General features: G+C 32.3%; 1 protein-coding gene across 7 annotated transcripts in view; it reads left to right on the top strand.

Annotated features, from left to right (window-relative positions):
• Positions 1 to 12,935, top strand: part of PGAP1 (GPI inositol-deacylase) — a 1,928,961-nt gene extending 1,916,026 nt beyond the window's left edge. For 6 of the 7 annotated variants that reach the window (XM_067782303.1, XM_067782299.1, XM_067782305.1 and 3 more), the window contains one exon: positions 12,723 to 12,935. In XM_067782303.1, the coding sequence (XP_067638404.1) occupies positions 12,723 to 12,918 (196 nt within the window). In that variant the 3' untranslated portion in view covers positions 12,919 to 12,935. The remainder of the gene's footprint in view (positions 1 to 12,722) is intronic. The other variant, XM_067782306.1, reaches the window with a different exon arrangement.
• The last annotated feature ends 278 nt before the right edge of the window (positions 12,936 to 13,213 follow it).

Here is a 13,213-nt window from a genome sequence, read left to right as displayed (position 1 = left end):
TGCAGCCATCCAGAAATTGCGCAAGGATTTTTTAAGAAGGCTTAATTAGATTTTGGCATATGGCGAAAGGCGAACTCAACTCGACGTGGGCGCCAGAAAATTGCTTTGCAGAATGAAAGCAGGCAACTCCGGCGGATTTGTGTTATCCCGCCGTCTTCTTCTTATGCTCCTCTGTTGATGTTGCTGTGGCACCAATTCATTACTCATTTCAGTGAATACCACATTAAATGCAATAATGTGCATTGTTTATATCTTATTTCTTAATTTCAAACAAATTCGCAACAATAATTAAACTTTTCAATTTTTTAAACAAAATAAATATGCGCAACGAAATTTCAATTGACAAAACAGCTGACTTCGAAAATTCGAAATTCCCATTCCCCAATTATTCTTCTCCCTAGGAGAAAATAATTGGAGGAATTTTTCCGCGGGAATAAAGAAATCCGCGAGAATATTCAGAATTGGTCTGATTATCTCAAGACGCTGCCACAGCATCAAAGCGATCAAATTGTTTATGTATATCTGCCTTTACTTTGGAGTATTATTGAAAATGTATGTATGTATGTACATTTCTACTTTGGTTCATATTTTTATACATATATATTCGATGATACAATGCTCAAAAGCTGATCGACAGGCACAGGCTTCTGTGTACATATGCACATACGTATTTAAGGGTGGAATTAATGCTAGTCAAGTGCTCTTTTTCTTGGCTTATCAAACCTGCCTTTGAGAAATACTTACCCCCAACCCTCCTGCCCATAGTCCAGATGAAAACCCAATAGCTATTACTTTATTTATTGAAGTGTTATCACATTTCAATATTTGCTTTTATTTCTTCTGCAAAATCTTTAATTTCATTGAGAGTTGGTCATAGCGTTCGACAAATAAGATGAGGTTTTTCAAATTAAAAATTGCCATAAGCTGTGTCAACTCGGAAATTCGGCATATTGGAAAATTATTTGCAAAAATGTATATGAACAATGCATGAACATTTTTAGATTATATTGCTAATATGTTACTGGACATTTATTGGGCAATATCTGTGCATCTTTATTTGCATTTTTTACTACCATATTACTACTTCGATTAAGTCATATAAATAGTTTGGTATTATTTCATAGGAAAAGTGCCGAGTTATGGAAGTAGTTATGCGCGTTATAATGAAAGCCCACAATGTGCATCGAAGTTGGAATTTATAAAATCACAAAAATGTTTCTTTTGACGATTTTATCAAATGCCATGTTAAATTGCATCACCAATTTGGACAACTTAAGAAGAAGCAGTATGAATGAAAAAGAGGAAGGTAGTTTTCAGGATTTTGTGATTTACATTTGAACATATGCTTGTGCGTAAGAATAATTTTTTTGGAAGTGGTTGGTTGAATAGAAGTTTGTTTTGTTTTTGAACATGTGAATGTACAACCATACATATGTTAGCTTATGCTTGGATATATTGGTATCAATGAGGTGGGTGTGAATTGGGGGTGTTGGTTGATCTTTAGTTTAAGAATATATGTATGTTTTTGCATATATATCTAAGTTTGTTTATACGCTACGATCGTCATAGCGAAATACATTACCATGTTCATACATTTCTTAGCTTACATATGTATTAGAGATATACGCCGCCGATAAACACCGCCGCCGCCGTCGATTAGGGTCGCTTTTCGCATGCCGCCGGCGAAAGTCAAAAATATCGGCGCGGCGGCGGCGGCGTCCGGCGCCTTACTATATTTTCTACTCGTTTAAGATTGTTTATGCCATTTATTGTTCATGTCGAAAATTGGTCATATATGGTCGAAAGTGGAATAAATAGAAACTAATTGCGAAATTTAACTCGTTCTAAATGTTCAAAAGTTATTTAAAAAAACAGGCGTTTTCGATGTTAGCTTAACACGGACTTTCCATCACCCAATTCACCAAGTTATTAAAACAAAACACGAAAAGAAAAGTTATATAATAAATTTATATGCTCACTTTGCATATTTTTTCCAAAAAATTAATAATGAACAATGAATTCAAATAAAATTTCCCAAGGCGTTTCAAATTGTCCTCAAGTTGTAAAAAAAAACCAAAATACCCAAAAAGGTACCGATTTTTTTAAAATATTATATTGCGCTTGGCTGAAAGAATAATCGAAATGAGTGATGCAAAATTCTTTAGTAGTTTCTACGGGCATAAACAGTCCATTGAAATGATTCTTACCTCATACTTAAGTTGAGGATATATGTATGTATGAGAAGGGCTTGAAAAATCTCTTGGGCTTACATTCAAACATCTGTTGTTTATTTGCGAAATTATACAATAGCGTCTGAAATGTTAATTTTGATTTTCACACTTCATCCTTCAACATCCAAGCCTCCAGGTTTGACATTTCCTAAAGTTGGCGGCCCTATCCAAAACTAGTCCCTTGCAGTGAATTACATTGATTATAGCCTATCAACCAAGTTTAAATATCAACTACACGTTGCGGCTCCTTTTACAAATGTGAATACGTACATATATTTACCAGGTGAGGCTTTGTTCTTGGCAAGAACACTCAAAGTGGTGAAGCAAAAGCTTTCCGAAGACAGTGGAACTAATGACCGTGTATGCTACTACCCTAACGTAGTGGATATTGGAACTAGTCTGAAAACTGAAGCCACGCGGTCATCCATAATGAACTCTTATATCATAAGGCGGGAAAACAGCAGTAAACATCTTTCACCTTAAAATCGGTCGACTTTCATTCTAAAATATCGTTTTGATTTAAGGAAGACTATTGAAATCAATGTTGTGAACACAAACGTCTGCAAACTGTGGTCTACATTTTAAAAATTTTATTCATGCAGATGCGCCGAGGATTATACGATTTTCACCCATTACGCAATGACTTCCACTTAAATTGCTTATGATTTCGAAGGCGCATCCTTGGCCGAATTGTCACTCCCTAACGTTTCATGGCGTTTCTCTGGTGTAGCTCGGCAGCATAGCGCGACAAAAGCATCCGTTAGAGAGTCTTCGGGGCTACACCTAGAGCTTCTAGGAAAGTGACGTCTCTGGAGTAAGTGAACGAGAGACAATCCCTCCGCAAGGAGCTACTCCTGAAAATTTTTGAACGGTCTGCGAGATCTTGAGGCAAAAACCCCGGATCTTTCAGAAATGGCTAACACGTTGATTTCCTTAAATACATAAAAACAAAACCTCTCCTAAATATTATTCTTTTAAATAGAAAAATTAAGCTTTTTAAAGTAAGAACACCGGCATACGCCGGCGCGCCGCCTACGCCGCCGCCGCCGATAAAGCGATCGGCGTAAACCTCTAATATGTATGTAAGTACATTTGCTTGAGCGTAAGAATAATTTTTTTTAGAAGGGGTATGCTGAAATGAAGTTTGTTTTATTTTTGAACATATGAATTGTAAGCAACAATATTTACTTGCACATTCAACAAATTTAATATGCTTGTAATTTTAATCGAGAGAATTATTCAAAGAACCCATTTGCTGTGCAAAAATCATTGTTTGGAATACCCAACCGGGTGTCTTCGAATTCCCCAATTTTGTTAATGGTACAAAGGCGCTTATGGATTATGTAGTATCGGCAAGCGAAAGCGGCGCTGTGGAGCAAAAAAAATGTTTTTTTTTTTTGAAATTTACTTAAATTGCTTGGTTTCCGCACAGTGTGTTATATTTTCGGAGTAACTATAAAAACTACAAAAAAATGAATTTCACTACAATCAATTTCATCGTTTGTAGTTATAGGAAAAGTACTTTTAGTGCTTCCAAACTGCTGCGTTCTTGGTTTTTTGAGATGCGTTAGCGATATCTCCGAAACTTGTGGACGAAAAAAAATTGTTTTTTCGTAAGAAAAACTACAAACGATTTAAAACTTATTTCAAAAAGAAAAAACCCAAATTTACTTAAATTGCTTGGTTTCCGCACAATGTATTATATTTTTGGAGTAACTATAAAAACTACAAAAAAATGAATTTCACTACAATCAATTTCATGTTGTTGTTTTTGTTGTAGCGATAAGGTTGCTCCCCGAAGGCTTTGGGGTGTGTTATCGATGTGATGGTCCTTTGCCGGATATAGATCCGGTACGCTCCGGTACCACAGCACCATTAAGGTGCTAGCCCGACCATCTCGGGAACGATTTATGTGGCCGCATTAAACCTTCAGGCCATCCCCTCCCTCCCCACCCCAAAATTCCATGAGGAGCTTGGGGTCGCCAGAGCCTCGTCTGTTAGTGAAACAGGATTCGCCGCGGATAGGTGAGGTTGACAATTGGGTTTGGAGAAGCTATATATTGCGCTGGCAACCTGAAGGGTTGCGCTACACACCCCTTGAATCTGGTATTTTAGTGGCCTCTTACGACAGGCATACCTACCGCGGGTATATTCTGAGATGGGATATTTTGAGATGCGTTAGCGATATCTCCGAAACCTGTGGACAAAAAAAAATTTTTTTTCGTATGAAAAACTACAAACGATTTAAAACGTATTTCAAAAAGAAAAAACCCAAATTTACTTAAATTGCTTGGTTTCCGCACAATGTATTATATTTTCGGAGTAACTGTAAAAACAACAAAAAAATTAATTTCACTACAATCAATTTCATCGTTTGTAGTTATAGGAAAAGTACTTTTAGTGCTCCCAAAATGCTACGTTCTTAGTTTTTTCGAGATGCGTTTGCGATATCTCCACAACCTGTGGACTAAAAAAAATTTTTTTTTCGTAGAAAAACTACAAACTTACTTACTTAAATTTCTTGGTTTCCGCACAATGTATTATATTTTCGGAGTAACTACAAAAACTACAAAAAAATTAATTTCACTACAATCAACCTGTGGAAACCTGTGGACGAAAAAAAAAATGTTTTTTCGTATGAAAAACTACAAACGATTTAAAACGTATTTCAAAAAGAAAAAACCCAAATTTACTTAAATTGCTTGGTTTCCGCATAATGTATTATATTTTCGGAGTAACTATAAAAACTACAAAAAAATGAATTTCACTACAATCAATTTCATCGTTTGTAATTATAGGAAAAGTACTTTTAGTGCTTCCAAATTGCTGTGTTCTTGGTTTTTTTGAGATGCGTTAGCGATATCTCCGCAACCTGTGGACCAAAAAAAATGTTTTTTCGTATGAAAAACTACAAATGATTTAAAACGTATTTCAAAGAGAAAAACCCAAATTTACTTAAATTGCTATTGAATTGAAAAAACTACAAAAAAAATGAATTTCACTACAATCAATTTCATTGTTTGTAGTTATAGAAAAAGTACTGTTAGTGCTTCCAAATTTCTGCGTTCTTGGTTTTTTTGAGTTTCGTTAGCGATATCTCCGAAGCCTGTGGACCAAAAAAAAAATTTTTTTTCGTATAAAAAACTACAAACGATTTAAAACGGATTTCAAAAATAAAAAAACCAAATTTACTTAAATTGCTTGGTTCCCGCATAATGTATTATATTTTCGGAGTAACTATAAAAACTACAAAAAAATTAATTTCACTACAATCAATTTCGTTAGCGATATCTCCGAAACCTGTGGACGAAAAAAAAAATGTTTTTTCGTATGAAAAACTACAAACGATTTAAAACGTATTTCAAAAAGAAAAAACCCAAATTTACTTAAATTGCTTGGTTTCCGCATAATGTATTATATTTTCGGAGTAACTATAAAAACTACAAAAAAATGAATTTCACTACAATCAATTTCATCGTTTGTAATTATAGGAAAAGTACTTTTAGTGCTTCCAAATTGCTGTGTTCTTGGTTTTTTTGAGATGCGTTAGCGATATCTCCGCAACCTGTGGACCAAAAAAATTTTTTTTTCGTATGAAAAACTACAAATGATTTAAAACGTATTTCAAAGAGAAAAACCCAAATTTACTTAAATTGCTATTGAATTGAAAAAACTACAAAAAAAATGAATTTCACTACAATCAATTTCATTGTTTGTAGTTATAGAAAAAGTACTTTTAGTGCTTCCAAATTTCTGCGTTCTTGGTTTTTTTGAGTTTCGTTAGCGATATCTCCGAAGCCTGTGGACCAAAAAAAAAATTTTTTTTCGTATGAAAAACTACAAACGATTTAAAACGGATTTCAAAAATAAAAAAACCAAATTTACTTAAATTGCTTGGTTCCCGCATAATGTATTATATTTTCGGAGTAACTATAAAAACTACAAAAAAATTAATTTCACTACAATCAATTTCGTTAGCGATATCTCCGAAACCTGTGGACGAAAAAAAAAATGTTTTTTCGTATGAAAAACTACAAACGATTTAAAACGTATTTCAAAAAGAAAAAACCCAAATTTACTTAAATTGCTTGGTTTCCGCATAATGTATTATATTTTCGGAGTAACTATAAAAACTACAAAAAAATGAATTTCACTACAATCAATTTCATCGTTTGTAATTATAGGAAAAGTACTTTTAGTGCTTCCAAATTGCTGTGTTCTTGGTTTTTTTGAGATGCGTTAGCGATATCTCCGCAACCTGTGGACCAAAAAAAATTTATTTTCGTTTGAAAAACTACAAATGATTTAAAACGTATTTCAAAGAGAAAAACCCAAATTTACTTAAATTGCTATTGAATTGAAAAAACTACAAAAAAATGAATTTCACTACAATCAATTTCATCGTTTGTAGTTATAGAAAAAGTACTTTTAGTGCTTCCAAATTGCTGCGTTCTTGGTTTTTTTGAGTTTCGTTAGCGATATCTCCGAAGCCTGTGGACCAAAAAAAAAATTTTTTTTCGTATGAAAAACTACAAACGATTTAAAACGGATTTCAAAAATAAAAGAACCAAATTTACTTAAATTGCTTGGTTCCCGCATAATGTATTATATTTTCGGAGTAACTATAAAAACTACAAAAAAATTAATTTCACTACAATCAATTTCGTTAGCGATATCTCCGAAACCTGTGGACGAAAAAAAAAATGTTTTTTCGTATGAAAAACTACAAACGATTTAAAACGTATTTCAAAAAGAAAAAACCCAAATTTACTTAAATTGCTTGGTTTCCGCATAATGTATTATATTTTCGGAGTAACTATAAAAACTACAAAAAAATGAATTTCACTACAATAAATTTCATCGTTTGTAATTATAGGAAAAGTACTTTTAGTGCTTCCAAATTGCTGTGTTCTTGGTTTTTTTGAGATGCGTTAGCGATATCTCCGCAACCTGTGGACCAAAAAAAATTTTTTTTCGTATGAAAAACTACAAATGATTTAAAACGTATTTCAAAGAGAAAAACCCAAATTTACTTAAATTGCTATTGAATTGAAAAAACTACAAAAAAAAATGAATTTCACTACAATCAATTTCATTGTTTGTAGTTATAGAAAAAGTACTTTTAGTGCTTCCAAATTTCTGCGTTCTTGTTTTTTTTGAGTTTCGTTAGCGATATCTCCGAAGCCTGTGGACCAAAAAAAAAATTTTTTTTCGTATGAAAAACTACAAACGATTTAAAACGGATTTCAAAAATAAAAAAACCAAATTTACTTAAATTGCTTGGTTCCCGCATAATGTATTATATTTTCGGAGTAACTATAAAAACTACAAAAAAATTAATTTCACTACAATCAATTACGTTAGCGATATCTCCGAAACCTGTGGACGAAAAAAAAAAATGTTTTTTCGTATGAAAAACTACAAACGATTTAAAACGTATTTCAAAAAGAAAAAACCCAAATTTACTTAAATTGCTTGGTTTCCGCATAATGTATTATATTTTCGGAGTAACTATAAAAACTACAAAAAAATGAATTTCACTACAATCAATTTCATCGTTTGTAATTATAGGAAAAGTACTTTTAGTGCTTCCAAATTGCTGTGTTCTTGGTTTTTTTGAGATGCGTTAGCGATATCTCCGCAACCTGTGGACCAAAAAAAATTTTTTTTCGTATGAAAAACTACAAATGATTTAAAACGTATTTCAAAGAGAAAACCCCAAATTTACTTAAATTGCTATTGAATTGAAAAAACTACAAAAAAAATGAATTTCACTACAATCAATTTCATCGTTTGTAGTTATAGAAAAAGTACTTTTAGTGCTTCCAAATTTCTGCGTTCTTGGTTTTTTTGAGTTTCGTTAGCGATATCTCCGAAGCCTGTGGACCAAAAAAAAAATTTTTTTTAGTAGAAAAACTACAAACGATTTAAAACGTATTTCAAAGAGAAAAACCCCAAATTTACTTAAATTTCTTGGTTTCCGCACAATGTATTATATTTTCGGAGTAACTATAAAAACTACAAAAAAATTAATTTCACTACAATCAATTTCGTTAGCGATATCTCCGAAACCTGTGGACGAAAAAAAAAATTGTTTTTTCGTATGAAAAACTACAAACGATTTAAAACGTATTTCAAAAAGAAAAAACCCAAATTTACTTAAATTGCTTGGTTCCCGCATAATGTATTATATTTTCGGAGTAACTATAAAAACCACAAAAAAATGAATTTCACTACAATCAATTTCATCGTTTGTAATTATAGGAAAAGTACTTTTAGTGCTTCCAAATTGCTGTGTTCTTGGTTTTTTTGAGATGCGTTAGCGATATCTCCGCAACCTGTGGACCAAAATAAATTTTTTTTCGTATGAAAAACTACAAATGATTTAAAACGTATTTCAAAGAGAAAAACCCAAATTTACTTAAATTACTATTGAATTGAAAAAACTACAAAAAAATGAATTTCACTACAATCAATTTCATCGTTTGTAGTTATAGAAAAAGTACTTTTAGTGCTTCCAAATTGCTGCGTTCTTGGTTTTTTTGAGTTGCGTTAGCGATACCTCCGAAGCCTGTGAACCAAAAAAAAAATTTTTTTTCGTATGAAACACTACAAACGATTTAAAACGGATCTCAAAAAGAAAAAAACCAAATTTACTTAAATTGCTTGGTTTCCGCGCAATGTATTATATTTTCGGAGTAACTATAAGAACTACAAAAAAAATTAATTTCACTACAATCAATTTCATCGTTTGTAGTTATAGGAAAAGTACTTTTAGTGCTCCCAAAATGCTACGTTCTTAGTTTTTTTGAGATGCGTTGGCGATATCTCCACAACCTGTGGACTAAAAAAAATTTTTTTTTCGTATGAAAAACTACAAACGATTTAAAACGTATTTCAAAGAGAAAAAACCCAAATTTAATTAAATTTCTTGGTTTCCGCTTAATGTATTATATTTTCGGAGTAACTATAAAAACTACAAAAAAATTAATTTCACTACAATCAATTTCGTTAGCGATATCTCCGAAACCTGTGGACGAAAAAAAATGTTTTTTCGTATGAAAAACTACAAACGATTTAAAACGTATTTCAAAAAGAAAAAACCCAAATTTACTTAAATTGCTTGGTTTCCGCATAATGTATTATATTTTCGGAGTAACTATAAAAACTACAAAAAATGAATTTCACTACAATCAATTTCATCGTTCGTAGTTATAGGAAAAGTACTCTTAGTTCTTCCAAACTGCTGCGTTCTTGGTTTTTTTGAGATGCGTTAGCGATATCTCCGACACCTGTGGAGGAAAAAAAATTGTTTTTTTCGTATGAAAAACTACAAACGATTTAAAACGTATTTCAAAAAGAAAAACCCCAAATTTACTTAAATTGCTTGGCTTCCGCACAATGTATTATATTTTCGGAGTAACTATAAAAACTACAACAAAACGAATTTCACTACAATCAATTTCATCGTTTGTAGTTATAGGAAAAGTACTTTTAGTGCTTCCAAATTTATGCGTTCTTGGTTTTTTTGAGATGCGTTAGAGATATCTCCGAAGCCTGTGGACCAAAAAAAATTTTTGTTTTTCGTATGAAAAACTACAAACGATTTAAAACGTATTTCAAAAAGAAAAAACCCAAATTTGCTTAAATTGCTTGGTTTCCGCACAATGTATTATATTTTCGGAGTAACTTTAAAAACTATAAAAAATGAATTTTACTACAATCAATTTCATCGTTTGTAGTTATAGGAAAAGTACGTTTAGTGCTTCCAAATTGATGCGTTCTTGGTTTTTTTGAGATGCGTTAGCGATATCTCCGAAACCTGTGGACCAATAAAAAATTTTTTTTCGTATGAAAAACTACAAACGATTCAAAACGTATTTCAAAAAGAAAAAAACCAAATTTACTTAAATTGCTTGGTTTCCGCACAATGTATTATATTTTCGGAGTAACTAGGAAAAGTACAAAAAGATGAATTTTACTACAATCAATTTCAAAAAAAGCAAAAAAAAATTGTTTTCGTTTGAAAATCTACAAACGATTTAAAACGTATTTCAAAAAGAAAAAACCCAAATTTGCTTAAACTGCTTGGTTTCCGCACAATGTGTTATATTTTTGGAGTAACTATAAAAACTACAAAAAAATGAATTTCACTACAATCAATTTCATGTTGTTGTTTTTGTTGTAGCGATAAGGTTGCTCCCCGAAGGCTTTGGGGTGTGTTATCGATGTGATGGTCCTTTGCCGGATACAGATCCGGTACGCTCCGGTACCACAGCACCATTGAGGTGCTAGCCCGACCATCTCGGGAACGATTTATGTGGCCGCATTAAACCTTTAGGCCATCCCCTCCCTCCCCACCCCAAAGTTCCATGAGGAGCTTGGGGTCGCCAGAGCCTCGTCTGTTAGTGAAACAGGATTCGCCGCGGATAGGTGAGGTTGACAATTGGGTTTGGAGAAGCTATATATTGCGCTGGCAACCTGAAGGGTTGCGCTACACACCCCTTGAATCTGGTATTTTAGTGGCCTCTTACGACAGGCATACCTACCGCGGGTATATTCTGAGATGGGATATTTTGAGATGCGTTAGCGATATCTCCGAAACCTGTGGACAAAAAAAAATTTTTTTTCGTATGAAAAACTACAAACGATTTAAAACGTATTTCAAAAAGAAAAAACCCAAATTTACTTAAATTGCTTGGTTTCCGCACAATGTATTATATTTTCGGAGTAACTATAAAAACAACAAAAAAATTAATTTCACTACAATCAATTTCATCGTTTGTAGTTATAGGAAAAGTACTTTTAGTGCTCCCAAAATGCTACGTTCTTAGTTTTTTTGAGATGCGTTTGCGATATCTCCACAACCTGTGGACTAAAAAAAATTTTTTTTTCGTAGAAAAACTACAAACTTACTTACTTAAATTTCTTGGTTTCCGCACAATGTATTATATTTTCGGAGTAACTATAAAAACTACAAAAAAATTAATTTCACTACAATCAATTTCGTTAGCGATATCTCCGAAACCTGTGGACGAAAAAAAAAATGTTTTTTCGTATGAAAAACTACAAACGATTTAAAACGTATTTCAAAAAGAAAAAACCCAAATTTACTTAAATTGCTTGGTTTCCGCATAATGTATTATATTTTCGGAGTAACTATAAAAACTACAAAAAAATGAATTTCACTACAATCAATTTCATCGTTTGTAATTATAGGAAAAGTACTTTTAGTGCTTCCAAATTGCTGTGTTCTTGGTTTTTTTGAGATGCGTTAGCGATATCTCCGCAACCTGTGGACCAAAAAAAATTTTTTTTCGTATGAAAAACTACAAATGATTTAAAACGTATTTCAAAGAGAAAAACCCAAATTTACTTAAATTGCTATTGAATTGAAAAAACTACAAAAAAAATGAATTTCACTACAATCAATTTCATCGTTTGTAGTTATAGAAAAAGTACTTTTAGTGCTTCCAAATTGCTGCGTTCTTGGTTTTTTTGAGTTGCGTTAGCGATATCTCCGAAGCCTGTGGACCAAAAAAAAATTTTTTTTCGTATGAAAAACTACAAACGATTTAAAACGGATTTCAAAAATAAAAAAACCAAATTTACTTAAATTGCTTGGTTTCCGCACAATGTATTATATTTTCGGAGTAACTATAAGAACTACAAAAAAATTAATTTCACTACAATCAATTGCATCGTTTGTAGTTAAAGAAATCACAATAAAAATTTGGATTTTTTCAAAGCGGGTTCCAGCGTGATGGAGCTATAGCTATGCTGAATATTTGAGTTATTTTTTCGAAAGTTCAGAGATTCCAACGTTAAAAGAAGCTGCAAATTAATCAGGAATTTCCCAAAATTCGCAACAATATACATATAATCATTTACGCCCAAAAACAAGTTTGCTTAAAGTTTTCTAAAATACTTATAGCGTTTTCTTTTTTGAAAAAATTATAAAACCTTAATAGAGTTACTCCTACCCTGGAAAAGTGTCAACTTGTGTAGTGCATGAAAAAATGGCTACCCGTGTATCAGCTGATTATCACAAGAGCGTTGTCAATAATAATAAAAATTCATTAGCAATTATCGCTTTCATTTAAATTTTATGCGCTAAAATTTTGTGATGTTACGAAAATAAATTGTCACGATCAGCGGGTTTGGCAGGGTTACACCGCCACAGCGTCATTTTATGCAGGGTAAAAGTGTAAAATAAGCGTAACGCTTTTCCGTTGCTAGCAGGTAACAATTTTCACGAAATACTCCGAAAAGGCGTTGCCTGTTTTTTTGAATAGCACAAAATACAATCCTTGTGCAGCGTACAAAAAGCGTATCATTATTGCAAGAAAAGAAAACGCTATTAGCTATGTCAACCTAACAACCCATCAATATGTTCAAGTCTGAGGGTCAGATTTTCTTACATTATATTTTTATATATTGTCATATTATTTACCACAGTAGTTCCTAAGATTTTTTTATCTTTTTTTTCAGGCCGTCATTTGCAGTTGGCTACAAAGGATTTACCACATTTTTATATCTTTGTGCTTCCGGGGCAATCATTTACTGTGAAACAGCGCTGCATCAATTAAATTGTTTAATTGCCGTAATTTTTGTGCTTCTTTTGTTGCTAGAACTTTTAAGCCGTGCTTGGCGATCATATTTATTTTACAACAGAACAAATAAATAAAATTTAAAATGTTATGAGATCTACTCGCCTGTTCATATTTCACATATTCGTAAAACCTGATAAGTTTAAACGGCTTTTTTAATTTTGTCTTTACTAAATTTGGGAGTTCCGTAGAAATAAGGGCCAAGATTCGACGTTCCCTTTGTGAAATATGCATAAATTTGTTATTTATTAAATTAATTAATTATTAATTATTATAAGCTTTTATTTACTTTCTCTTGGCTGTTGTCTGTAATCAAATCTTGCTAAATCTTGTTAAATTTGGTACATTTACCGTTGTCCGATTGAGCTGAAA

This window comes from Eurosta solidaginis, chromosome 4, assembly GCF_040869045.1.
Source record: "Eurosta solidaginis isolate ZX-2024a chromosome 4, ASM4086904v1, whole genome shotgun sequence".
In the NCBI taxonomy this organism is placed as follows: Eukaryota; Metazoa; Arthropoda; class Insecta; order Diptera; family Tephritidae; genus Eurosta; species Eurosta solidaginis.
This window is presented reverse-complemented; position numbering and strand designations above follow the sequence as displayed.